Source organism: Zootoca vivipara, chromosome 14 (genome assembly GCF_965207765.1).
Source record: "Zootoca vivipara chromosome 14, rZooViv2.hap1.1, whole genome shotgun sequence".
Lineage (NCBI taxonomy): Eukaryota > Metazoa > Chordata > Lepidosauria > Squamata > Lacertidae > Zootoca > Zootoca vivipara.
Window position 1 is genome coordinate 44546744 of NC_142597.1, and position 27885 is coordinate 44574628.

Consider the following 27885-nt stretch of genomic DNA (forward strand, 5'->3'; position numbering starts at 1 on the left):
AAAAAAATCCATTCCAGTAGCACCTTAGAGACCTACTAAGTTTGTCATAGGTATGAGCTTTCGTGTTCATGGACACTTCTTCAGATACACTGAAACAGAAGTCACCAGACCCTTATATATAGTGAGAGGGTGGGGAGGGGTATTACTCAAAAGGGTGGTGATTGGCTGATAGGAGTGGTAAACCTGTTGACAACTGTTAACGACTGCAAGGGGGTGAGATGGCTAAAGAAAGCTTTATCATGTATAATGAGATAAGAACCCAATGTCTTTATTCAGACCAGGTCTCTCCATGGTTTTAAACTTGGTAATGAGTTGCAATTCAGCAACTTCTCTTTCCAGTCTGTTTCTGAAAATTTTCTGTAATAAGACAGCTGCTTTGAGATCTTGTATAGAATGTCCTGGGAGATTGAAGTGTTCTCCTACAGGTTTCTCTATCTTGTGATTCCTGATGTCAGATTTATGTCCATTTATCCTTTGGCGTAGGGTTTGGCCTGCTTGTCCAATATACACGAAAGCTCATACCTATGACAAACTTAGTTGGTCTCTAAGGTGCTACTGGAAGGAATTTTTTTATTTTTTGTTTCGACTACGTCAGACCAACACGGCCACCTACCTGTAACTAATGTCCTGGGACATGCCTGACTTCTACCCTCCCTAGCCATTCAGCCTGCCAGTTTGGGTTGATGAGAGTTGGACTACAACAACATCTGGAGGGCCACACAATCCCCATCACTGGTTTATGGGTTTGCATAAGGGTACTTGCAAAAAAACAAAGACCCTCCCCAGGCCCAGAGAAGCATCCCAGATCCATATAATGAAGACAATTGTCTTTTTCACTGCACGGATTTTAGCCAGACTCCACACAGGTGATTTGTGTCCTGCTTCATCAAACAATAACCCGAGAAAATATTTTGGGAAATGATGCTGCTGCTTACTCTCTCCATCTGGCTGATCTTCTCTTTCTCCGTTTGCACGTAACCTTCCTTCACAAACTTCACAAGCCTCTTCACATTTGACAGATTCGTTTCTTCACCGACAAAGGTCTCCATGAGCTGCACAAACTGTGGCGGGTTGAGGGACTCCTTGTCAAAGCTGCTTACGGTAGACGGGGGACCACGGGCCTGGATTTCTATCATATTCATGCGCAGGTCTAGAAGCAAGGAGGGAAGGTTACATCCTGTGCAATACGAATTTGAAGCCGTGGGTGTTTTCAGGGCTCAACAAGTGAAAAATGAGTAAGCAGAAGAACCTACAGTCTTTTCCAGGTGTAGGCAGCAGTATGAATTTGGCCCAATAATAATGTATTGGTGGTGGGTTTATACTGGACCATCCGCACATTAGTCTGCTTTAGTAGATGTTCTGCGATGCATCCCCAATGTTAAAGCACCATCAAAATCTGGAGGGGTGCTCTCATGCCACAGTGTAAAAAAAGCAAGGCAAAAAAAAAAAAAAATCACCAGAACGTTTGTGGAATAAAATAAAAAACTCCTTCCAGTAGCATCTTAGAGACCAACTAAGTTTGTCATAGGTATGAGCTTTCGTGTGCATGCACACTTCTTCAGATACACAGAAACAGAAGTCACCAGACCCTTATGTATAGTCAGGTCTGGTGACTTTTCAGTGTATCTGAAGAAGTGTGCATGCACACGAACGCTCATACCTATGACAAACTTAGTTGGTCTCTAAGGTGCTACTGGAAGGATTTTTTTTATTTTGTTTTGACTGCATCAGACCAACACGGCTACCTACCTGTAAGTAGTACTGTGGAATAAAATGTTACAGGATCTCAGCAAGAAGTTATGGGACATGCACTGATTGGAAATGAAGCAGTATGCCTACCCTGGAAATTCTGCAAGTTCAAACCATATCGAAAGCAGGATCACATATGACAGTCTGGATGTCATCGTGAGCACAGATAATCATGAGGGCATTTGCTGCTCACAGCTCTCATTCTGACACCCACCACTTCCCACTAGTTATTTGCATTTCTGTACAACTTACCTGGCTGGAGAACAGGATTGCAAAATTTGGAGAAGTGTGAATTCCGAAGGTTGGCTGGGTTTCGGTTTGCGCATTGTTTCAGAAAGTGCAAGCATGGTAGGTTTGCCTTTAAATGTGAACTGAATCAGATTTCACCCCATCCCTACTCGCAAGCAAAGTCCTTTTTGTCACAGAAATGTGTAACCTGAACCAGATTACTTTATGGTGCTCTAATAAAACATCACACCTGGAAACCTGGTGCTTTCGTTGTTCCAGTCCTCCCGGATTTCCTTGCCATAGTCGGTGTACATGAAGGACAGGTCAGCAGTCTCAAGGTCACCTGCAGGAAGGGGAGGCAACACAAAACAGGCTGCTAAAGAGGCCGAGCTTTGACAGCTACATGCAGACTATAGAAACAGGATGTTGAAGAATGCTGGGGGGTGCAATCACCTGACCATATCTTTCCATATATCTTCTGAGGTGCCTTTTCACACATCTCGCTGTCTAGCCCACTGGGCAGTGAGAGCAAATCTGAAACTAAGAGAAGAAGAAAACAATGTTTGTGAATAGGCAAGGATGGATCACCAAGATCAAGCCCCAAAAGCAGAAGCTAGCCAGAGCTGGTCACATGATGAAGCTACTTGAGATTGCAGGACAGTTCTGAATTTGAGGGGGGGGGGGAGCGGTCAATGTTGGGACTTTTGTGCATTGCTCTGGACAAATGTTAAGCTCATGTAAACTGTGGTTTACATTTGCACCTCATTGCCATGATTTTCTTCTGAGCTAAGAGGATGCAGCCAGATCTGTGGCATCTTAATTACTTCTCTCTTTAGGGTTTAAAACAGGCACCCCAAAACTCGGCCCTCCAGATGTCTTGGAACTACAATTCCCATCATCCCTGACCACTGGTCCTGTTAGCTAGGGATGATGGGAGTTATAGTCCCAAAACATCTCGAGGGCCAAGTTTGGGGGTGCCTGGTTTAAAATGAGTGTTTGGTTCAGCTTGTAGCAAGTGTGCCCCTTCCGTATCCTCCTGTCTCCACCTCCCATTTGAAAGTATGAGCACCTCTGAGCTCCCAGTTCTAGCTTTCCTCGTGTCCTGGGCCTCCCCACACCTTTGCCCCCTACACGGATCCAGTGCAGCCTGCCTTGTTTACCCTGAGACTTGGTGAGCCCCATGAGGGTGGCGTAGCAAGCCTTCCGTGATGACGTGGCAAGCCTGTTTAGGAGCAGCAGGGAAGGGCCATCATGGCCAGCAGTGTTAACACTCTAGAAAGGGTAGAGAAGCCCTCAGGTGAGCCCAGCAGCGGCTCTTCCTTGACTGAGTAGCATGAACCATGATCACTGAACTGGGAATGTTAAAGGAAATGATCATAAGTGATCCCAGCTATCAGAGACTGCAATCTGCCTCCTTCATGGTCCTGGTTTAATCATTACTCAATACTTGGCCTCTAGCTAATGATTCCATGTTCCTTTTTTGCTTAAGGAGCCTTAAAGACGGTGTGATCTGCCCTGGCGTGTGATGAAACGCTTAATTTTTATAAATGCACTTGTTTTAAACATTTATATGGGGCAGGAGACTGAACATACAACACCAATTCCAGCATAACTATTAGTTTCTGGGCTTAAACTGAAGTGCTGGTTTTGACCTGTAAAGCCTTATGGGGCGCAGGATCCCAATAGCTCCAAAATCACCTCTCCCCACATGAACTGAGCCAGACCCTGCAATAATCAGCTGAGGCACTTCTCCCTGGTGGCTCCTGCTTGTAGAATGCTCTCCCTAGGGAGGCACATGAAACACTGTATTTACCTATTCTTTTGTGTCAGACAAAAACATTCCTTTTTAGTTGAACTTTTGGCCCTTGGGATCATGCAAATGTCTGCCTTTTTCTAATAAGTGGTGATCTGGAATATGTAGAGAAGGATACTCTGCAGGTGCTCATTTGTGGACAGAACACACACACACCTTGAATTGATGTGACTCAAAGAGCATGGATATGTGCTTATTATTATTATTATTATTATTTAAAAAAATCTGTTTTCATTAACTACCTGTGGGCACTCTTGTTCAACAAAACATTCGGGTTGAACAAATCCAATTGATGAGCCACACCTTGAGTTAAGCCTGCATAAACCAGCTCTGAGAACAGGCCAAAATGAAGCTCTGATCATCTGAGTGATGGTTGTGGGGAGGTAAGGGACCAAGCAGTGTTTTGTTTCTTTAAGAACTCCTCCGCACCTCTTTTTGTGCCACATTGCTAGGCACAGGTCTGGGTCGCAGTGCAATTTTTCATTTGTGTGTGTTCTGGCACTTCCCCCAAGGAAACCCACAAATCGCAGCAAATGGCAATCAGGTTTCCCCTGGATTGCCGTTTGCTCCAATTCAGTGGTAAAACACATGTTTTCACAGGGAAAGCTCTGGGACAATATATATATATATATATGCTCAGACATGGACCTAGAAAGCCCAGACCTGTGGCTAGGAAGCAGAGCAGAGGTCAGTGTGGATGATCCCTAAGTGTCCCTCTTGCCTCCCCAGCCTGTTTCCATACAAATGCAAAAGCTCGTGAAAGGTGCTCATTATCAGAAGCCGTCACCTCAAATGTTCTTGGTGTCTGAAGCCACTTCAGCTGATCCTAAAACAGGGGTCAGCAAACTTTTTCAGCAGGGGGCCAGTCCACTGTCCCTCAGACCTTGTGGGGGGCCGGACTATATTTTGAAAAAAAATATGAACGAATTCCTATGCCCCACAAATAACCCAGAGATGCATTTTAAATAAAAGCACAGATTCTACTCACGTAAAAACACCAGGCAGGCCCCACAAATAGCCCAGAGATGCTTTTAAATAAAAGGACACATTCTATTCATGTAAAAACATGCTGATTCCCGGACTGTCCGGGGGCCGGATTCAGAAGGCGATTGGGCTGCATCCGGCCCCCGGGCCTTAGTTTGGGGTCCCCTGTCCTAAAACAACCCAGAATGTATCCATTTATTAGCCAGCAGCAGGAGCACAACAAAGCCTTTGCCTGTGGGTGTGCAGTGCACAGATGTTTGAGCTCCATACTGTAGATATGGTATAAGCAGACTTCCCAGTATGGTCTTCTCTGATAAGGTTTGGCTTAGCCTATTGCTTGACCCGGGCTCGTGGTTAAGTTCTCTTCCCCCCCCCCTGCTAAACGCAAGCAGCCTGACCTGCTATAAAGCGCGTTCCTGGCTTGGACCGAATGAGACTCCGTGTCATTTCTGATGCCCTCATGCTCTGCAGGCCTTGGTTTAATTGCTACTGAAGTGCAAGGCGTTCATTAACCCATGGGAGACCAGCACATGAATCCAACACTGCTGCTTCGCAGCAAAACACGCTGTACGTACAGTACCTGAAAGCTTCTGTCCTGGCCGTTTGCTTGGACCTGGCACACCTTCGCTGCTCCTGTGCAGCTGCCCCCGACTGCCTGCCTCTGGCTCCTTCCGAGCTGCCGCTGTTTCTGCACTGCTTTGCTCTGCATGGCCAGGGCCCACGTTAAGGAGGGAAGCAGGAGCAGAGGTACTGGGCTGTGGATTCCTGTCAGCCGCCCGGGTTCCCGCAGAGAGCTCTGGTGCTGATGCCCGGGTGGTTACAGGCACTGCGTCTTTGCCAGCGGGTACAACAGTTTCTTGGGCGGCTGATTCTGCGGCTGCTGGATGTTGTTCCTCCTGAACTGCTGCTTCGCCAGATACCAGCTCTGCAGCTGGCATTTCTGCCTGATCCTGGGGAGCTGTTGCTAGAACGACTTCACCCTCTTGCTCCAGCCCGGCCTTCTCTTGGTCAGCAGCCGCAGACCCCTCCGGGGCCTCGCTGTCTTCAGGTTCAACCATCTCTATGTCGGACAGGATGTCATTCAAGAGCAGCTTGAGGGCAATGGCTTCCTCAGATAATCCAAGTTCACCCGATGGGATGTTGAGGCTAGACTTCTCTGAAATTTGCTCATCTTCCATATTTCCCCAAAACTCAGCTAACTCTATGTCGTCCAGTTCTATAATTGGCCCTAGGATAAGAAAGGGTGGCACTGTTGATATACTGTACTCTGAAACTGGAAGCATGGTACAGGAATGGAGGATTAATAATAATAATAATAAGAAGAAGAAGAGCTTTTTAACAAGGTCTCCAAGCAACTTTCACTTATAAACATAAACATAAAGGTAAAGGTAAAGGGGCCCCTGACTATCAGGTCCAGTCATGTCCGACTCTGGGGTTGCGGCACTCATCTCGCTCTATAGGCCGAGGGAGCCGGCGTTTGTCCGCAGACAGCTTCCAGGTCATGTGGCCAGCATGACAAAGCTGCTTCTGGCGAACCAGAGCAGCACACGGAAACGCCGTTTACCTTCCCGCCGGAGCGGTCCCTATTTATCCACTTGCACTTTGATGTGCTTTCGAACTGCTAGGTGGGCAGGAGCAGGGACCGAGCAACGGGAGCTCACCCCGTCGCAGGGATTCGAACCGCCGACCTTCTGATCAGCAAGCCCTAGACTCTGTGGTTTAACCCACAGCGCCACCTGGGTCCCTAAACATAAACATACTCTACTATTAAAATTTGTATAAAACAGAGATACAATGAACTGACCCAGACACTGCAATTGTCATATGAGGTCCTTCTTTGTGTGCCCCCTGCATGAGAGGTCTGGAGGGTGAAAATATAAGAAGGGGCCTTCTCTGTGGTAGCTCCCTGCTTGTGGAATGCTCAGCCCAAGGAGGCTCGCCTGGTGCCATCATTTATATCTTCAGACACCAGGCAAATACTTTCCTCTATAACCAGGTCTTTGCCCTTTAATTGACAGCAGCCTTACATTTCCTGGGGTCAAGGAATCCCTTCTTGTGCTGTGGGGAGCAGTTGTAGAAGAAGGCCTCCAGTAAAGATATTATCCTCTGTCTGTCCAAGAGCCCCACCTAGGAAAGAGGAGCACAGACATACCTTTAAACCTTGCCAGTTCCCAATGAGTTCTAGGTGGTTCATGTACTACAAAAACCACATAGGATGGCTTGTGAAACTTGTGAAGTTGTTCCCAAATAGGGGGGGGGGGATCCTCCATTTTACAGAGAGGGTGATGGAAAAGTAGATCACTGAAGTTGGAATGCAAGCTCTGAACTACACAGGGCTTCAAGGGCAGGTAAGAATATTATGGAAACAGAACACCCAACATAAAACATTTGAGATATATATTTGAAAACCTATTTTAAACGCTGCTGCTGCTAAAGTAATTCACACATCCCAAGTCACTAAATGTTTGCTCAAATCAAAGGGGCTTACAGCATCTCCAGAAATGCTAAGATGGAGAAGAGTGCAATTTTTTTTGTCAGAACCGTGGCAGGGGAGGAAAAGGTTAAAATATACCCCCCCTCACTGCATACAGTAGCCCTCACACAAACTGGACCCCCCTGGGCTTGCTAGTAGTTTGCAGTTCTTTGTGTTGCTGTGATCTGAAGTGGTATTTTTAGCATTAACCTACGATGGTGGTAGGTGGTAGGAAAGGGACCCAGGTGGCACTGTGGGTTAAACCACAGAGCCTAGGGCTTGCTGATCAGAAGGCCAGTGGTTCGAATCCCTGCAACGGGGTGAGCTCCTGTTGTTCAGGCCCAGCTCCTGCCCACCTAGCAGTTCGAAAGCACGTCAAAGTGCAAGTAGATAAATAGGGACCACTCTGGCGGGAAGGTAAACGGCGTTTCCGTGCGCTGCTCTGGTTTGCCAGAAGCAGCTTTGTCATGCTGGCCACATAACCCGGAAGCTGTCTGCGGACAAACGCCGGCTCCCTCGGCCTATAGAGCAAGATGAGCGCCGCAACCCCAGAGTCAGACACGACTGGACCTGATGGTCAGGGGCCCCATTACCTTTACGATGGTGGTATCAGTAAGAATTCGCCCTTGATCAGACCAAAGAACCATCAAATTGAGCCCCTGGTTTTCCAATGAACTCACAAACAAGTTCTGGAGGGGACGGCTTTCTCTCCCCCCCCCCCCACCATATAGTACCTTGAGATAGACTGCTTCTGAGCATGGAGGTTTATTCCCTTACGGTGTTTATATTCCACCTTTCTTCTGATGAGCTCAGGGTGGCATATGCAGTTCTCCCCCTCTGCACATTATCCTCACAGCAACCCTGTGAGGTGGGTTAGGCTGAGAGAGACAGTGACTGGCCCACAGGTCACTCAGTCACTTTGGTCCCAGTCCACTTTGGACCCTAGTCATGGCTGATAACAGTTGATAGCCAATGTGCTGTGAATCTGGGCCGCTTTTTCTCTCTCCAAGGGCTTCCACACTCTGCAGCTCAGGCTCTGGGCATGTAGTTCTTATCTTAAACAGATTCCAGGCACCCCCTGGAAGCAGCCTGTCTCTTATCTCAGAGGGACAGGAAAATAATCAGCAGGCCTCGCTGCCTTGTGGCAAGGAGCATCACAAGGGAGTCCCTTCTCTCCCAGGGAGAGGGCAAAGAGATGACAAAGGCAGGAAAACTCTAGAGGAAACAGGGGCAGGAAAAGGAGGGGAAACACATGGCTAAAGGAAAGGAACGCAGCCCCAAAGGAACGTGGCTTTTCGACTTTATAATGAGCTAATGCATATTGTGATTTCACGGTTCCAGCTCTGCAGTCTCTTTTTCCCATTATAGCACAGCATGGGGGTTCACCAGGTGCAAATCTGAAAAACCAACAATGAAAGAGTCTTTCTTTCTTTCTTTCTCCCCACATTTTCTCCGAGGAGCTCAAGGTGACATACATGGCTCTCCTCCCCCCCCCTCCTCCTCATTTAATCCTCACAACAACCCTCTGAGGTAGGTGAGGCTGCGAGGCAATGACTGGCCCAAGGTCACCCTGTGAGCTTCATGGCTGAGTGGGGAGATTTGAACCCTAGTCTCCCAGGCCCTAGTCCGACACTCTAACCACTACACCACGCTGGCTCTTTGTGGCAAACAAATGCAAGTTAAAATCTGTGAGTTGGATGGCTGTGAGGCTGGCAGCTGCCGAGCAATTTGGCTTTGTGTCACTTCCCCCCTGTACTGACAAAGGGGAACAAATGGTTGGAGTTGGCCGTTGAGAGCTGGCAACGGGCCCAAGATGGCTGGATGGTAGCCAAGCTCCTTACGAACGGCAAATAGAATGGCAGTAGCACCTGGGGAAGGGGCTGAACTGATGAGAGGCAGCTGTCTTCCTCGCTTTAGTCCAGCCTTTGCCAACCTGGTGCCCTCCAAACGCTTTGGACTACAACTCCCACCAGACCTAGCTAGCTGCCTGCTATGGCTGTCACCTGGGGCTCTTGCATTGAGGACAGGGCATGTAGGGTGTCGGAAGAAGGGATTGGGGGGGGGGGGAGTAGAAATTTCTTCAGACTTCCTGTACTGCTTCACAAACTGTAATGCAAGCATCCTTTGAAATCCAGCCTTCTCTGACTGCAACAATGCTGTTCTCCAGCCAAACAATGCATATTCCCCACCAAAGGAAAAAATGTTCACATGAAAAGCATTAGAGTGAGAACAATGTACAGAATGCATAAAAGGTAAAGGGATAAAAGGACCCCTGACAGTTAAGTCCAGTCACGAACGACTCTGGGGTTGCAGCACTCATCTCGCTTTACAGGCTGAGGGAGCCGCCGTTTGTTTTTCCGGGTCATGTGGCTAGCATGACTGAGCCGATTCTGGCGAAACTAGAGCAGAAACCAGAGCAGCGCACGGAAACACCGTTTACCTTCCCGCCGGAGCGGTCCCTATTTATCTACTTGCACTGCGTGCTTTCGAACTGCTAGGTTGGCAGGAGCAGGGACCGAGCAACGGGAGCTCACCCCGTCGCGGGGATTCGAACCGCTGACCTTCCGATCAGCCATCCCTAGGCTCTGTGGTTTAGACCACAGTGTGCCACCCGCATCCCGGTTAGAACGTTAGAGTGAGAACAATGTACAGAATGCATAGCGATAGCCAAAAATGCACCTGTTGGGTGAAATGCAAATACATTTTAATGCAGACTTTTTTTAAAAAACACACACACACACACAAACTGATGTGGAAATGGGGAGAACTCAATTTAAGACAGGAAGAATGAGAAACCAAGAGAGTTTCTGTTCGTTTCATCCACCCCTAGAGAAAAGCTTGATTGGCAGATTGTGATCCTGGCAAATGGGTCAGTGGGATTCAAGGCAATTGACTTGCTTGCCAGAGGCTCAAAGGTTTGAACTGGGAAGCTGAGACCAGAGGCGGATTTAGAGGCGTGTGACTGGTCCAGTTGCACTGGAAGGAGATCCTTGAGGGTGCCGCAGTAGGCGCCACAACTATGATGTAGTATGGAAGGTGAGAGACGGGGGTGGTGGCAAATTTTGGCGTTGTAAAAAGTGCCTCTGAAATTTGAGACCCCCCCCCCCCAGGTCCGCCACTGCTGGGATCCAGCCTAGGAAGCTGGCATAATAATAATGATAATAATAATAATAATAATAATAATAATAATAATAATAATTTATACCCCGCCCATCTGGCCGGGTTCCCCCAGCCACTCTGGGCGGCTTCCAACAAAACATTAAAATACAGAAATCAATCATTAAAAGCTTCCCTGTGCCTTGAGATGCCTTCTAAAGGTCTGGTAATTGTTTTCTTTGACCTCTGGTGGGAGGGCATTCCACAGGGTGGGTGCCACTACCGAGAAGGCTAGGACTATGTATGTCCCCAGGCCTCAGAGTTCTTTTTTAGATACAACTTAGAATAAGGAATGTGTGCAGCATTGCCTTCTGTGATTAGCAGACAGCCTGGAGCCTTTGGATTGGCCAGCCCTAGAATAAAATACTAAGAACCTGGTCTGTGCCTAGTCCGCAGAGCAGCACCTTCTGTACTTAAAACCTAGACTCCAATAAATTAACTTTGGAGAATATTAGGAAGCTGCCTTATACTGAGTCAGACCTTTGGTCTATCTATGCAGCTCAGGACTGTCCGCGGTGACTAGCTGAAGCTCTCGCCAAGTCCTACCTGGAGATGCCAGGGATTGAAACCGGGACCTTTGGCATGCAAAGGAGATGCTCTACCTTCTCAGCTCTGGCCCATGCCCACCTCCGAGGTCTAGGTTTTGGTATTCTAGCCACCTATGGTCCTAAACCAGTCTGGACCAGCCATTTAATGCCGTGTCCCCAGCGTCATCCCAAAACGATCCAGGTTTAGAGCCTCAGGAAGAGGGATGCATATAGACCGAAATCAAGAGCCCCACTCGGTGCTGGGAAAGGGAGGCTTGCCACCAAGCCAGTGAAACTTAGGAAAGGGGAACAACATGCATGCTCAGCTGGGTGAGAGAATGGAGAAACAGAGAACCCAGCAACCACATAGGTCTTTTCCATGGATTTCCTTTGCATTTCCTGCTTTCACTTGACGTCTAGCTACAGCAGGAACTGATTACAGCGCCGGGAAGGAAACCAGGTCAAAGCCTAAGGACATGCATTAAATTTACACTCTGTTTTTGGAAATGATCCAAGCCCACTTGCCTGCTTGCGATGCTCTCAAATATCTGCTAGCATTGTGGGTGCTTGCTTGTAGGGCTGGGAAAACGTTCCGCATCCCCGCTATTACCCCCCCCCTCCCCACCAGAAGCCAACCACAAAGGATTTGGAGCCAGGCCTTGCAGAAAGCGGAGGGGGGTCATTTCAATTTCCTGACAACCCTTGCCACTAGACGCCTGAGTTTATGCCTGTCCTGAACTTCCATGTTTCCCTGAGAGGCCTGCCACTATCCTAATGGAGGGCTCAGCATCCATCCGGTGGCCCTGGAATTCAGCAGGAGAGAGGCAATGAGCCACCCATGGTTGTGGACTGCCAACCGAGCCCCTGCTAGTCACAAAGAATGCTGGGCAAGGTGGGCCTTGCAGGAGAGCACAGGTCTAAAGGCACAGTCTGGCGGGCCTGATTAGGCCTCATGAGCCGCAGGTTCCCCACCACTGATCTATTCCAATAGACCATAGAATCATAGAGCTGGAAGAGACCCCAAGGGCCATCCAGTCCAACCCCCTGCCAAGCAGGAAACACCATCAAAGCATTCTTGACATATGGCGTCAAGCCTCTGCTTAAAGACCTCCAAAGAAGGAGACTCCCACCACACTTCTTGGCAGCAAATTCCACTGTCGAACAGCTCTTACTGTCAGGAAGTTCTTACTATTAAGTTAAACTTACTATTCAGAGCTGCGCTTGGGAAGTCCTAACTAGGAATAACGATGGCAGTTTTATAATCCTGCACACATCCTGCAGTCTCTCCACTAGGGTCTGGGGAGAAACTCGACTCAAAATTCACACTGCGCTAAGATCTATGGATGAAGGGTGGTATACAAATTTAATAAATAATAAATAAATAAACTTTTTAAAAAACAATATGAGAAATGAAACTCCACCAGCCTTCAAAATCCGCATGTATCCAGATTTTGCAATGCGCTTCTCCAATGCATACAAAAAAATGCATCTATTAGAGAAATGTTGTATTAATATTAATATATGAGTGAAAATAACATACACAAATGCATTGCATTAGGGTAAATTGCTTTGCAAAATGTGCATCAGTCAAAACTGCATTTCTGCATTTAGGGTCAGGGTCAGGCTCTGCGCTTCTGTCTCTCGTCTGTCTCGAGAGAGAATGGAGTGCGCTTCCATGGGTGAAGTGAAACTTCTGCGTTAGCAGTACCAAAGTGACCTCTCCAGGGCGCAATGCCCAGGTCCTGGAATGCCCAGGCAAGAATCAGTGGAGCTACCTTTCCATGGTCGCAGTCGAAGAACAGTTGGAGAAACATCTGCCGCCAGATGTCGTGTCTGATTATGTTACGTGCATCGTTGGCACACTGTAGGAGGTGTTGCAGTAATTGCTGGAACATGTCGCTGTTGAAATTCTTGATGTAAGAATGGAGATACTGGAGAGGCGAGGGGGGGGAAAGAAGGGGAGAAAACGCACATTTTATTCCCTTTTGCCATCGCTCAGCATCACTCATTGTCTTGTTCAAATGAACCTTAACGTTGAAGTTGCTCACCCTTATGACGAATCTGGATCATCCTTCCTCCTATTTGTAACCTATCCTTCCTCCAAGGAACTCAGGGTGATCCATATAGCTGAAAGCACCCTCTGTTTTATCCTCGCAGCCACCCTGTGAGGTAGACTGGGCTCAGAGAGAACAGCTGCTCCTTAAGCTTCGCCCAGAAAGGCATAGACGTCCAAACAGAGCCAGGTGGAGCGCCAGGGGTAAAAACTCCTCCCCACAGCTCTCGTTTGTAAATGTAGAAACAAAACAGTGGAGGAGGCAGAGTCCCTGCAGAAGCAGCTAAGCAATGATGCTACATAAATACACCTCATCACTAAAACATCAGAGCTTTACAGCAAGAGATGGATCTGCAATTTAGGAAAATTACAAGCAAGCGCGGAATGATTTCCACACAGCTGCCACCTATTTGTTTGCCTTCGGAAGCATTTTTGCCTCCTCGGAATTGAGGCCACAACTCGCACCAAGCACAAAACAGATCTCTTTTTCCTCCTGCTTAAGAGTAGCTTGAGTAGCAGATTGAAGCTGGCCATTGCAGAGCCCAATAGTTGGATTGGGCCCTTGTGCTTAACGTTCCCTGCTATATTTCCTCTTTGTGTTAAGTTACTTATCAGATTTTTGTGTGACTTGCGATTTACAATCATAACAAAAATACATTTCTTAATTGCATCTCTGCCCCACCTTTTCCTCCTCCTCCTCCTCCTCCTCCTCCTCCTCCTCCTCCTCCTCCTCCTCCTCCTCTAACCACCACAGCAACTCTGCAAGGTAGGTTAGCCTGAGAGGTAGTGATGTTTGTCATTGGTATGAGCTTTCATGTGCATGCACACTTCTTCATACAACTCACTTGTTCTTTCAAGATGTGAAAGCCAAAAGTAGCATAGCCTTCCCCTCCCCTCATATTCTGCATTTCTGTGCCACATAGAACAGGGGGGGGGGGGTTCCCCTTTGCTGCAGCCAGCACTGAAACGGAGAACATCAGCCTCACGGCAGGCCAGAGAAATGAAATAAAACAAATTTATAGATGATCCCCGAGGTAGCATTCTGCACAATCCTCTTCCAAAAAGAAATCTGGCAGCAGGTGGTTCCAGAGTTGATTGGAATCATCATTCTTATTACTTTTACCAAAGAAAGAAGATCAACAACAAGAAGAGAAAAAGGAAGGAAGGAAGCAAAAGAAGAGGAAAGGATGAAATTCTGGAGACCACCCTCATTTGCCTCAATCCTCCTGACTTTGGGAAGAAGACCATTGAGCCAGGATTTATTTGAAGCTGAGGTCTCAGAGACACGTTTAACACTTCAGATTTATTGCCCCGTGAGATTTTAATGGGGGAAAAAATAAGAAGGCCGTTCAAGAAATGTGGTCTGCACAGTGTAAATAATAAAGGTTGTCGGCAGGAACCGCAATCTCCTGTCTTTGGGCTGAATTATGATGGCATTTTTATTTGTATTTTAAAGCCTGCTGCTGTTGTGGGCTGGATGGGGCGGTGTGTGCATGACACGTAGGGAAGAAGGCTTGGGTTACTAAGTTCTCCTTAGACTCACGGATGTAATCATGTACATCAATTTCAATGGGCCTACTCTGAGTATGAATGGCACTGGATGCTATGCAGCATCACAAACTATGACCTTGTTGTTCATTTCATTTAGGTTGATTCTAGATTCATCTTGGGCCCTTTCATGGTTTTTGCCTGAATTCTTAGCGGCATTGTGCAGTCTTGGGGTAATGCTGAGATGTTTTGATGGGCCAGTTGAAAAATTCATTCCAGGCTTTTGTTCTGAATTGAATTATTAGTTGACCACCGTGTGGAATCAGCCTTGATCCATCTATCTCCAACGCCTCCTTTGTTCTCTGGAAAAGTCATCTGACTCTGTCTGGAGTGTGGCCTTCGGTCTTTACCTCATTCTAGCTCAGGGGCTGAATGCCGCCCACTGTACTGTACCTCCTTTTGTGGGCTTTGGGACTTCCCCCAGGCCACGCCCCATTCAGGGGCCACACCCCTTTCTTCAGGCCACACCCACCCACCCACCCACTCCTCCTCTGCATCTTCCTAAAGGGCCTTGAGCTGAAAAAGTTGAGTGTTGCTTCTGTGTTCCCCATCCACTTTTGGCCTCTGGCATGTGGCCCCCAGGAGATTGCCTATAAGGCAATGTGGCCCTCAGGCTGAAAAAGGTTCCCTACCAAGGCTCTAGCCTACGGGTGAACAGGAAGGAATCCAGAATTCAAATGTGAACTGCAGAGACTGATGCCTGATGGATTGTGGAGACAGAAAAAGAGATTCTTTGCATGCTTGTTGTTGCTGATCCTTCTCCAAATTAGCTGCAGTCACTCTGAGGTTAAATATCTCATTGTGAGCTTAAAACAAGATTTGACAAATTACCTTTTTAAAAAAATGTTTCTCTGCTGAATGCTTAAAAGGGTGGCTTTCAAAAGCAGGGAGGTGAGTAATGACATGTTGCCACTTGCTCTGAGTCTCCCTCCAGCTGCCTTATGCTCCATCCTCAGTTTTAGTAAGGAAGCATGCCAACTGGCACTGCTAAGGCTGCTCATGGTTCTAGTCCATAGTCTTGCACTCATAGTTCTTTCAGTGTGACTCCACAATACGATTCATTTCTGATAAAACACTGAGAACTTGGCAAGCAGAGAGAGAGAGAGAGAGAGAGAGAGAGAGAGAGAGAGAGAGAGAGAGAGAGAATGAGAGAGAGTGTGTGTCTTTATAGCTATATCTATATCTATAGCAATATCTCCACACTGATCACCATCAAGAGGCCGGCAGAACCCTCAGGGATATACCAAGCCTCCTGCGTGAATTGGCTAATAGAATTTCAAGAGCAATAACAGATGTGCTGGGAACAATGCTAATTGTGTGATAATGAGGGTGCCCATCGAAGACAGTCCCCCGAGTGCCACTAGTGGAAAATCTGAATTCATCAGGACTCTCACTACATGGCTAGACTTTGTCTCTCAACGTTTCCCCTGCTGCTGATTCGCCCTGGAAGGAAGCCTTTGCTTCGGAATTGTTGTCTGGTGGCTGTTGCAGAGCATGGAGGAGGAGGCAGGATGGGGAGGGCTGGGAATCTGCTGGGGGTGGAAGAATGGAGATCCCTGGAATGTGTGTTGGTGGAGGTGAACTCAGGCCCAAGAATGGGGCAACATTCAATACAGTACCTGACAGGTGGAGAGCTGCATGCCAAACTGTGTACCTTTGGGTGGCTGAGCTTCCATATACATATATATTGCTGTGAGCCTGTATGATGCCTGCCTATACCTCCTAATTCCTGGATCCAGCAAGGGTTAAAATCCAATCAAGGATCACATCGTTGAATTGCCAGGCCCCTAAATATGGGTCATAGCACGCCATAGCATAGAATAGCATGGGGTCACGAAGAGTCGGACACGACTAAACGACTAAACAACAACAACAAATATGGGTCATACTCATTAGTATAAGAAAAGAAGTTGCCCTTCAAGGAATGGCAAAGAGATATTTCAAAATTTATCTAGCAGGGGAAGAAGCCAATAATGGATTCTAAAGATAGAGGCGGCTTTTCCCTCCCAGATTTAAGAATGTATTATGAGGTGTCTTGTCTTTGCTAGCTTCGGGAATGGATAACATTACAAAATACAGATATTTTAGACTTGGAGGGTTATGATAATAGCTTTGGTTGGCATGCATATTTATGGTATGAAAAAGTGAAGGTACACAGAGGATTCCTGAACCATTTAATAAGAAAATCACTATACTGTATGTGGTATGGGAGAAATATAAAAATTTGTTAGGACGAAAAGAAGTTGTTCTGTGCTAGGGGGCAAATGGGTGTGCCCCTTCCCTCACTTGGCTGGAAGTGAGAAGGACAATAGCCAGAAGGGCTCCAAGCTAGCCAACTCCAGACCATCTTGGAGCCCCTAGCATTGTGGCCTCATTTGCAGGCAGTGGATTTGGGGAGGTAGGGGTGGCGGTGGCAGTTATTTTGGGACATGGGGAAATCTAAAAACCCAAGAGGATGAATTTCTAGGGTCACCCTTGCAGGATAAACGGCTTCTTAGCAGCACAATTATATGCTAAGGGAAGAATACCAAGCTCCCTGCCTTGGTTTTGCTTCATACAGTGGATCTCTCCCTGCCTGTTACCCTTGAAACTCATATAGGTTTCCCAATCTGTCTCCCATCCAGGCCCTGGCTCAAAGGAATATCTACTTTAACCCACTTCATATCTCCACCTGGTTACCCATGGAGGGAGAAGCAGGAGGAGGGAAAAGCCCCGCTCAGGGACACTGTTCCTCCTCACCTCTGTGAACTGCTCTTCATTCAGCTTCACTCCCAGGGACCCCACGGATTCCAGAGGCCTGGCATAGATTCCTGCGGAGGTGAAGCAGATGTGAGAGCAGGTGTGTTAAGCAGTGGAAGAATTGGGCGGCAGCATCCTGTGCCTCTCTGGCAAAGGGTTCAATCTGCATCTTTTAACACTAGTGCAGCTCATTGTGGGTCGAGGGGCCACAGCTCATTTGCACAGGCTGGGTTTCTTCCCATGGAAACCAACGTATTACAAAATTACACCAGCACAAGGGCTTTCGATACCCTGTATTTGATTTGAACCACAGGGATGGGGAACGTGGGGCGGAGTGTGAAAGGAAGCCCCGCTGCCTGGAACTGTGGGAGGCTCCTCCCCCTCAGAGTCATTTGCATAGCCCTGCCTCTAAAACAAATGGACCCCGCCCCTGGATGAAGATGAATTATATCAGGCGAGTGGAACTTACCTCTGCCCAAGGGGCGCACTTCCTCGTGGGCAGAGTGGGCAAGCCAGAGGCAAAAGGGGACACAGCAACAGCTGGGACTCTACAGAGGGCCACACAAAAGCTAGATGTTTCTGCGCACACACACATATGCAAACACCCATCTCTCCATGGTCAAAGAAGGCATTCTGGCCAGGCCAAAGCCCTTAAGGAGGCTAGTGAAAGGCGTGGCCTGGAGACAGTCCCAAGGGCCACATCGAGAGGCCTGGAGGGCCACATTCCGCTTCTAGGCCATCAAAGGATCACTGCATCTCCACTACGTGACATTGACCTTGGCTTGGCTTGGTTTGCCCAGCACACGTGCCAGAAAAAGGAACTACCATTGGCCAACTGGTACTGTGGGATGATGCCACATCCTGCTTCCAGTTGTTGTTGTTTTGTTGTTGTTGTTGTTTAGCTTTCTATATCATCCTTAATCCAAAGATCACAGGGCGGTTTGCAATTTATAAAACCACAAAATATTAAAGTGGCATTTTTTTTCTGTTTAGAAAACAGGTGGCATCTGGGGGAAATTGGCATAACCCTGCCCTGATGGGTTTGTGTTCTTTCAGTAAAAAAACAGGCTTGGTCTAATATGTAACCTGGTCTACCACTGCAAGCAGTCTTGGAAAGAAAAAAACAACAACATGTTGCACATCTTGCTTTCCTTTCCAAAGAGCAGCGCCAGGTTATGTTCTGTGCCACCCCAGCAACAACTGCAGCACCCGTATTTGGAAAACAAAGTTTACTATATACAGTCAGGTTGCAATTCTGACTTTGGAACAACCCCTCTTTATCCCAGAGACTTCCAAGTAAATATTCACAGTGCTGGGTTGTCTATAAGGATGGATGTATCTGCCATTTTCAGTTTCGCTCAGCTTCTCGTTTTTTCAGTTCTCCACATTTTTGCATCAGTTTGTGATTATTATTTTTTTAAGTCCTCACGAAAACTAGGCAGCATCTTAGAGCAGTTTCCTCTAATAAAATGCATTTTTAAATGTTATTTTCACTAACACGTCATTGTTTTTATGCACCCACCCACCTAATACACATAATTCGATTGGAGAACTGCAATGTGAATTTCAAAGGATAGCTCTCTTGCTGTTTGAGTAATGCTCTGGAATGCACAAATTAGGTAAGCCTGTATCAAAATCTGATCCAAACAAATCTCTCCTCCGCCCCTAGTTGCCAGATCTTCAAGCCACGTTTTAGGGGGGGCAGAAGATAAGGGTGAAGGACGGGGCAAGTCTAGAGAGCATTTCTTTGGGATGTCAGGAGAGAGCGAGAGCGATAAATGTTATGTTACCACCAGGGGGACTTCCACCACAGGGTCAGAGAAGACTAACCAGAGAACACCCAGTGGGCTTCATTTATTGCTGGCTCCTGAAGACATTCACGGGCAGTAAATTATTTTCATGACCCCATAAAGAACAGCTTTATGCTTGCTCAGTGTGTTGGGCTCTGCTAAATGGATGGCTCCAGGAAGCAAAGAGCAGCTGGTCACCTGAAGAACAAGCATCTCGCTAAAGGGCAGGTAACATATGACCCACAGGCTACATGTCCATTTTTACATATCAGCCTCGGCAGTGGCCCTGGTCTCCCCTCTCTCCTGCCCACTTTCAGCCTTCTCCTAAAAAGACATGGCTGGTCGTACTAAGTGAGCAACAGATACGACTCTTAGTCCGTGGTTCTGCCAGGGACTGGCTGGACCCTGAGCCGTGGTGGCTGGATACTGATGAGAGGGCAGCGGGAGAAGAGGGGTGGGAGACTGACTTGGCAGAAGGGATCAGTGATCTGGGTGAGCCTGCAACAGCTGGGAAATGAGAGTCAGAGGCAGGAGAAGGTGAAGGATTGGAGAGTGAGGAACAGGTGCAGGAGGAAGGAGAGATGTGTCAGGCTGGTGGAGAGTCAAGGGCTTCCACACCTCCTCCTCCTCCTGCCCACACCTCTCCTGCTTCACTGTCTCCCAGGGCCAGAAGAGGACTGAAGAGGGAGGAGCAGAAGCAGGTTACACACAGGCATAGTCTTCACCTGCTTGTGCGAAGCATGGGTGGGGAAGATGCATAAGCCGAGGTTGGGGCCTCTCTGTTGCGGCAGCTGCCTCATCTGGTGCACCTCTAGGAGCAGCTCAGAGACACAGGACTGGTGTATCTGCCTTTTCCTAACTTGTACGTGTACAGTTGACAATAAAGAGTTAATTCCTCACTCTGGACATTCCTTGCACTGTGGCAGCTTCAATGCCTCAGCTGTGATGGCCAAACTACATGTTATATTGGGAGTTCTGGGATGAGGACTCCTGCTGTAATTTTTCACTTTCAGAAAGCAGCTGTGGGCAGGATCTGGATCAGAATCTGTAGGATGTGGAGAAACAGAACCCTTTGCCCCCACATAGGAAGCTGCCTTATACACCGAGTCGGACCCATGAGACGTCCAGCTCAGTATTACCGGTATCTATACCAGGCATGGCCAAACTTGGCCCTCCAGATGTTTTGAGACTACAACTCCCATCATCCCTTGCCATTAGGACCCAGTGGTCAGGGAACTGTGGTCCCAAAACATCTGGAGGGCCAAGTGTGGCCATGCCTGATCTATACCCAGAGGCAGGGGCACTCCAGGGATTCAGGTAGGGGTCCCTCCCAACCCTACCTGGGATTGAACCTGGGATCTTCTACATGCCAAGCAGGTGCCCTGCCACTGAGCTGCTGCCCCTATCTGAATCCTAGGACTTAATCCCCTCCTGTCTGATGTGGCTATTAGCCCAAGGGGAAAATATAGATACCATGTGCCTGTGGCTGTGTGGTGGTTGTGGGTCAGGGCCACAGCATGGAGGGAAAGGGTTGGGGCTTCCTCATCCTGAGCCTTGACGCCAGGGAATCCTCCACTTTTTGAAGAGCAAAATAACACTGGAAGTTAGAACTCCAGCGTCACACGGATTGTGGCTGAGAACCAGAACTATATACAGTCGCTGCTCCCTGGGGGATCTCTCCCAGATCCTGCAGAAGCTGGCCTTCACCCCACAACTTGCCACGCACATTCCCTTCTGCAAGGCCAACCCCTCTAAGCCTTGCTCCTTGCAGTGCAGGATCGCAGCCTGGCTGGAAGAGGACCCTTCAGCCTTTTCCAACCTGGTGTCCTCCAGATCTTTCAGGCTACAGCTCCCCTGAACCCTGACCACTGGTCATGTTGCCTGGGAATCGTGGAATTTGTGGTCCCAAACATCTGGAGGGCACCAGGTTGGGGAAGGCTGGTGTAAGGCTGAACAGGGTTGGGAGACTGCTAGAGGGAAGTACCTGCCTTTGCATCACAGCTCTTTGGCTACTTGTGATGCATTTGAAGAAATGGATGGGGCCTTTGCTGATGGAGAACCCCAAATGTTCCTGAGGGTTCTGCGTGCATCATTCCCCCCCCCCCAGCAATCAGGAACACCCCTCCTTGACTGGAGTTATTTGGATCAGAGCTTGTGGAACCAAGGGAAGGTGGATGTGGCATTACCTGTCCCATCGTCACTGAATTCTGAAGAGACAGACTCCATGAATGACGTCAAGGCACTTTGGACCTGCAAGTGGAAGAACCCATTTCAAAGGCTGGTCAAAAAGAGGCCCCCTTTTGGCCCAATCCAGGCTCTGTTGGGCTGGGAGGAGCACTCCTCAGCCTTACAAGTCATTCAGAGCCGGAAGCATAGAAGCATAGAATTGTCAAGTTGGAAGGGATCCTGAGACCCGTCTAGTTCAACCCCCTGCAATGCAGGAATCTTTTGCCCAATGTGGGGCTCAAACTCACGACCCAGAGATTAAGAGTCTCATACTCTACCAGCTGAGCTATTTGAATTGTCCGAAGTTGGATCACGCACTGGTCTGGAGGCGACTTCTTGACTATGGGCTATAAGTTGGGGGTGCAGAATGGCCAGGCCTGGGGGTAAATGGGAACTGGGGTAGCTGCGGTGTTGTGCAGTTTTGGTTCCTACTTGCAAATGTGTGGTCTGCCTAGGGATGACCCTGCCTTGCGGAAAATACGATCTTATCCACTGAATTGGATCTTACCTGATGCATGGAAAATCCAGAGAGATTTTGCTTCAACAAGCTTCTGTGGGCAAGATTGGATTTTTACAAGGCACAGGTGGGAAACAACAAGAAAAGCTCTCAGGCCCGGGGGAATTCATTGAGATACAGTATGATCAAAATACAGGCCAAGCAGAAGTGTAGGTGAGCCCTAAGTACCAGTAGTGCTTTTCCTATTGCGGGTCCTTCAGAACTGGAAATTTAGCCCGTCTTAAAAAAATAGTTGCTGACCAAGGACTCAGTGAGACCATACAAAAAAGTAGGCACGGAACAGAGGGAGAGGGGCTGAGCCTCAGCAGCCATCTTCAGACCAGGCCTGTTCACTGCCAGCAATATGGCCGAAGGAAAGTACCTTTTAAAAGCCCTGGTGTTTTGTTTTGTTTTTGGAGGGGGGGGGAGGGCAGCATTACCAGCAGAACAGGGATCTGTCCTGTGAGATCCATTGTCCACTCTTTAAACTGCATGGACAGAGCCTCCTTCCGCATGTCTCTCACGTGAGTCTTGATCTTTTCCACCTGCTCCCTTTGCTTGCGTTTTTCTTTGACCAGAGTCTTCATCTGTGCCAGCCTGCAGGGCACAGGGGTAACAGGACTTGAACCGGGGTGCCTTACTCCCACCCACCCCGGAAATTTATTACACCTGAGCATCACTGTCCTCCCACCCCCCTGAATTAAATTAATGCTTTGTGACTGCACAACTCAGGAGTGGAGTCCCTAAGACGGTCGGACGGCACCTTGTATGCCTCCTTCCAGCAACTCCTGCAGCCAAGCTGGTGCCAAACCTCTCGCTCTCCTTTCCTTTGGACCACATCAGCAAGGCTAGGGGGGCATCTTGTTCTCTGGGCAGCCAGGACCTCCATACACAATGCCCAGGCTTGTGCCCTGGGGAGGTCACTTTGGTGCTAACACAGCAAAAGCAACACAGGAGGCAACAGTTACGAGTTACTACTCTGCAGCCACAACAGGCGCTGTGATTCTCCAGCGGTTCAGCCCCAAAGGCATACTCCATAGTCTCTTGAGACTGACAGATGCCAACAACTAATGGTGTGTGTGTGTGTGTGTGTGTGTGTGTGTGTGTGTGTGTGTGTGTGTGTGTAGGATACTGGACTAATTGAGCCATTGGACTGATCACTTCCCTCTAATGGTGATCACAGCTGGTGAGTGCCAACAGAACTAGGGACGAAACAGGTCATTAAGAAAGAAGAGGGAATTATCAGCTTGCTTGGGTGGGATTCCTGAAGAATGCCCCATACTCCAGCCAGCCCCAAACAAAGACTGAGTAGGGGGCATGGAATGTTGCAGGTCAGCTGGAAAACAAAAAGGGGGGGGGAAGGAAAATTGGGGGTGGTAGAATGGCCTGCCAGAGCCCCTTTTACAGGGATTGCAGAGGAGGAGGTCAATGGGGATATACAGTACTGTACTGCAACATTTTGCTGCAGGACACACTTGCATTCCCATGCTCTTAAGAGGTCAGCTCTTGGAGTGTGTAGAGATAAGAACAACCCACCCTCTGTGTCTCTGCCTGAGTCCCCGTAATGAACATGTCTCCTCAGCCTTTGCCTCCACGTCATGACATGCTGGTGGAAGTCAGAGTAGCTGTGCAGACAAAGCACCTCGGAGGGTTGCAAGTCGCACTCTTCCTACCCGCCTCCCTTTACCCACTTCGATGCTCCTCATCCTCAATGGCTGACTAGGCTTTGTGAAAGGGAGGCTGCAGGCTGGAGACACTCACTTGTGCAACGTGGTCTCGGGCACTTTGGTTTTCAGCTCGTCCGCGACGGCTTTCATTCCGCGCACGTAGGGATTGGGCATGGCGGCAATCTCATAGGCCGGGTTGTGCCTCATCAGGTACTCTCCCAGGAAAGTGATGGGGTCAAAGGTGAGGGGCTCAGATTCCTCCTTTTCCAGAGCCTTCTTCCTCTCTGCAACCATGAGCAGCTTCTCCACGCCAGGGACCAAAGTGGGGAGGAGCTTATCAACCAGGTAGGCCCGAGTCTCCAGGGTCATGCTCTCGTCGTTGAACCAGTCGCGAGACAGCTTGTCTGGGGGCTCTTTCTTCTCCACCTTTTTTTGCACCATCTTGCTGTTGCGGAGCTTTTGCACCCTCGCCTGCTGCAGATCCAAAGCCCTCGGCTGCAAGGTCTCGTAGAAAACGGACTTCCACTGAGCATCTGTCTGCGGAGTCAGTGGCCTAACCGCCCCCCTTGGGCTGCTGGTTGCTTCTTCCAAAGGTGTCTCGCTGAAGGGGCTTCTCTCAGAACCCGCCTCGCTCTTCTCTGGTTCTATATCCATGTTTCACGCTGCACATCGGAAAAAGGAGGAACGTAAACAGAGTCAGAGCACTGGGTCCATCTACCTCAGTACTGTCTACCCTGACCGGCAACGGCTCTTTAGGGTTTTAACCAGGGGTCCTTACCAGCCCTGCCCGGAGGCACTGAGAGCCTTTTGCATGCAAAGCAGGGGCTGTATCCCTGACCTATGGCTCTTCCCCCCAAAATAGGGGGGTAGTCCTTTCAGAATGTCTCTAGCGTACCACAACCAAGTGGCTACAGGCCTTGCAAAACAAAAAAACAAATTTTATATAGTATGGTGGCCATTTCTAACACATATTAATATCAATGAATATTCGTTACAATTTCCATCGAGTCAGATAACATTATGGAATACTTACAGTTACTGGACAGTCTCGGATTAAATATAGGAAGAGAGGGGAACTAGCCCCGTTGTATATAGGGGGGGGGGTTGTGCAGAGAAAGTCTCTTCCTTTAAATTCCTGGGAGTTTACCTTAGTGAAGACCTCACTTGGAAAAACAATATAACTCAGGTGGTTAGGAAGGCCCAGCAGAGACTCCATTTTCTCAGGGTTTTGCGAAAGAACAATGTTAAACAACAATTGATGTCCTCTCATATTGTATCACAGTGTGGTACATTGGTGTGACAGCCACGGAAAGAAAGCCTTTACAGAGGGTGGTGAACACAGCACATGATATCATGGGTTGTCCCCTGAGCCCACTAGATGACATCGCAAGGGATCGCGGCCAGCACCTCTTTAATCTTCTACCCTCGGGTAGAAGATATAGAAGTATAATCAGTCATACCAACAGGCTAAAAAACAGTTTCTATCCGTGGGCTGTTAGGCTGCTGAACGGAAAATAATATAGTGCAACTGACTTTTGGAGTTGGTGTGTTGTGCAACAAGCACACAGTGTGCAATGAGATTGAATGGTTTTTTTGGGGGGGGGAGGCTCAGTTAATTTCATTGTACACAGGTTGTACATTGACAATAAAGGCATTATTATTATTACTGCTAATTGATTATATCAAGGCTATATTTCCCCTTTATTTTGTATTTGTTATATCTTCCCTTCTCTTGTAGCTGAAGGGTTTCCCAATAATCTATTCAACAATATCTTTATCGTACCTTGTTGATATTGTTGTTCTTGTTTTTTGGTTGTATATAAATACAATAAAAAGTAAACAGCAGCAGGAACAAGAACAAGAACAAGAAGAAGAAGAAGAAGAAAAGAGCCCAGTCCTCTTGTTTCTAAACTAAGGACTGATTTAAATAGGAATGTGATTCTTGTGGATGTAACTATTCCCCTCCAGCCACCCATTATAGATGGGCCTTAAGTTCCATTAAGGTCACCAATTTCACACTAGTTTCGCTCTTGAGAACACATTCTGTGGTTTTTTTCCGGATGCCCAGCAGAGGGCCATTTCGGAGACTCTGAAATCGCAAAAGCTCTGCAGCCCTAAGATTTGGTTGCAGGCAGGATTGCTACCTCATACTTTGGATTTTGAAAATGATTTTTTTAAAAAAATACAAGGCCCATTTTCTCTGTGATCCTGTTGCTGGGCTTCTGCTCTCAACCTCTTGTGCAGAACACCTGGATACCTGCTTGCCAACATGTACGAATAAGGGAGAGTAGACACTGGGGCCACAAATCGAAGGGTAGGGAAGAGCTGTGACCGTCTTCCCTCCTTAAGCCAAGAGACAAGGGAGCTATCGAGGGGTTGCAATGTGGCCCCTGCATGGGCTGTCATCATCACCCCTCCCCACTCATCATGTGACGTGAGGTGAGCTTTAACGTCCCTTATTTTAATAGCCTTTGGACCAGACAGCACTGGATAGCTCAGTTGGTTAGACATGGTGCTGATAATGCCAAGGCTGCAGCTTTGATCCCTGTGTGGGTTGGACTAGATGAACCTCAGGAACCCTTCCAGCTCTACAGTTCTATGACTGTGAAAACATAAGATGAGACTTGCTGGATTGTCTTGCGTCCTGTTCTCACAGTGGCCAACCAGATCTCTTTCTCCCTTCCCTTCTCCAATCTTTGCTCTCCCTTGCTGCAGCATCTTCTGCTCCCTTGGGATAAGCACTTTCCTCTCAGCCCGATGTGAACCAGGTACGAGATGGATGTTAAAATCACAGGAAAGGGAACAGAAGAAACTGCTGTCTACAGAGCCCAGACCACCAGCCCATCAAATTCAGTATTATCTAGTGAGCTGCGGTTGTTTCGTAAGCCACCATTCCTATAGTGGCTCTCCTGGTCATCACCGACAGGCAGCGGCTCGCCAGGGCCACAGGCAGGAGTCTTTCCAGCCCTACCTGGTGATGCCATTGGAGGTTAAAGCTAGAGCCTTCTGCACACAAGCAGATGTCCTGCCACAGAGCCCTTCCCCCAAGCACCCAGCCCTGAATAATGGCCTGGTGTAAATAACATAGAGAGCTCCCTTTCAGCAAGCCACACTTCTGGTCTAGCTAGCTAGCATTGTCTACACTGTCTGGCAGCAGCTCTCCAAGGTATCTTTTCTAGTCCTAGGTGAGCATGCAAGGCGTAAACCCTACTGCTGGCAGCGTCAGTGACAAAAGGTGGTTCATGGTACCCTAGCATCCTGGCGTTTTTTCTTTCACTAAGCTCTCCAAAGCCTGACTCTTCCAAAGAATCATAGAATCATAGAGTTGGAAGAGACCACAAGAGGCCATCCAGTCCAACCCCCTGCCAAGCAGGAAACACCATCAAAGCATTCTTGACATATGTCTGTCAAAGACCTCTGCTTAAAGACCTCCAAAGAAGGAGACTCCACCACACTCCTCGGCAGCAAATTCCACTGCCAAACAGCTCTTACTGTCAGGAAGTTCTTCCTAATGTTTAGGTGGAATCTTCTTTCTTGTAGTTTGAATCCATTGCTCTGTGTCCGCTTCTCTGGAGCAGCAGAAAACAACCTTTCTCCCTCCTCTATATGACATCCTTTTATATATCTGAACATGGCTATCATATCACCCCTTAACCTTCTCTTCTCCAGGCTAAACAAACCCAGCTCCCTAAGCCGTTCCTCATAAGGCATTGTTTCCAGGCCTTTGACCATTTTGGTTGCCCTCTTCTGGACACGTTCCAGCTTGTCTGTATCCTTCTTGAACTGTGGTGCCCAGAACTGGACACAGTACTCCAGGTGAGGTCTGACCAGAGCAGAATACAGTGGTACTATTACTTCCCTAGATCTAGATGCTATACTCCTATTGATGCAGCGCAGAAATCGCATGTCTTCCCTTACCTTTTCAGAGCCAGCCAACGTCAAGAAAGGGAGATGCCCCCTCCCAAGCTATGCTGGAGTTGCCTGGGAATTCAAGGAAGAGAGCCGTCTAATTTTAACCACCGAGAAACTTACCAGGGGATCCAGAGTACAGTCCTCTTGCAGAATCTTACTCTTCTGTATGTGTTTGACTGTTGCCGAGCAACAGTCCCCAGGGGGTTGCTGGGCTTCCAACTACAGAGTGAGGTGGGTTCATCTCCCTTCTCTGGCAGCTGGAGGAGGGTGAGCGCCTTCGTGTTGTGCCTTGCTGCAATGACATCACTGTGTTGTTAGGAATAAAATGAGAGAGAGCCGAGAGATCAGAGTTAACAGCCAAGTCTTACGCTGGGAGGAGGCAGTGACAGCCGCATAACCCTTCCTGCGGGAAGAGGAGATCACACCTTTCCGCAAGTGCCTCAAACAGCCTGGAGGGCAGCAAGGGAACTGCGGTGGTGGGTGGCTGTAAGCAGAGAATGGGTCTGTTGCAGGTCAAATTCTGG

The 27885-nt window shown here is 48.2% G+C and overlaps 1 protein-coding gene across 2 annotated transcripts in view; it reads right to left on the reverse strand.

The window, feature by feature from the left end:
- Positions 1 to 27669, reverse strand: part of EFCAB5 (EF-hand calcium binding domain 5) — a 45408-nt gene extending 17739 nt beyond the window's left edge. Inside the window, exons 1-11 of one of the 2 annotated variants that reach the window (XM_035139929.3) lie at positions 27482 to 27669; positions 23544 to 24111; positions 22223 to 22379; positions 21247 to 21310; positions 17271 to 17341; positions 12706 to 12861; positions 6802 to 6901; positions 5355 to 6002; positions 2431 to 2517; positions 2228 to 2320; positions 936 to 1150 (exon numbers count right to left, since the gene is read on the reverse strand). In XM_035139929.3, coding sequence (XP_034995820.3) covers positions 936 to 1150; positions 2228 to 2320; positions 2431 to 2517; positions 5355 to 6002; positions 6802 to 6901; positions 12706 to 12861; positions 17271 to 17341; positions 21247 to 21310; positions 22223 to 22379; positions 23544 to 24103 — 2151 coding nt within the window. In that variant the 5' untranslated portion in view covers positions 24104 to 24111; positions 27482 to 27669. Of the gene's footprint in view, positions 1 to 935; positions 1151 to 2227; positions 2321 to 2430; positions 2518 to 5354; positions 6003 to 6801; positions 6902 to 12705; positions 12862 to 17270; positions 17342 to 21246; positions 21311 to 22222; positions 22380 to 23543; positions 24112 to 27367 lie in introns of both variants that reach the window. The other variant, XM_060268319.2, reaches the window with a different exon arrangement.
- Between the last annotated feature and the right edge of the window lie 216 nt (positions 27670 to 27885).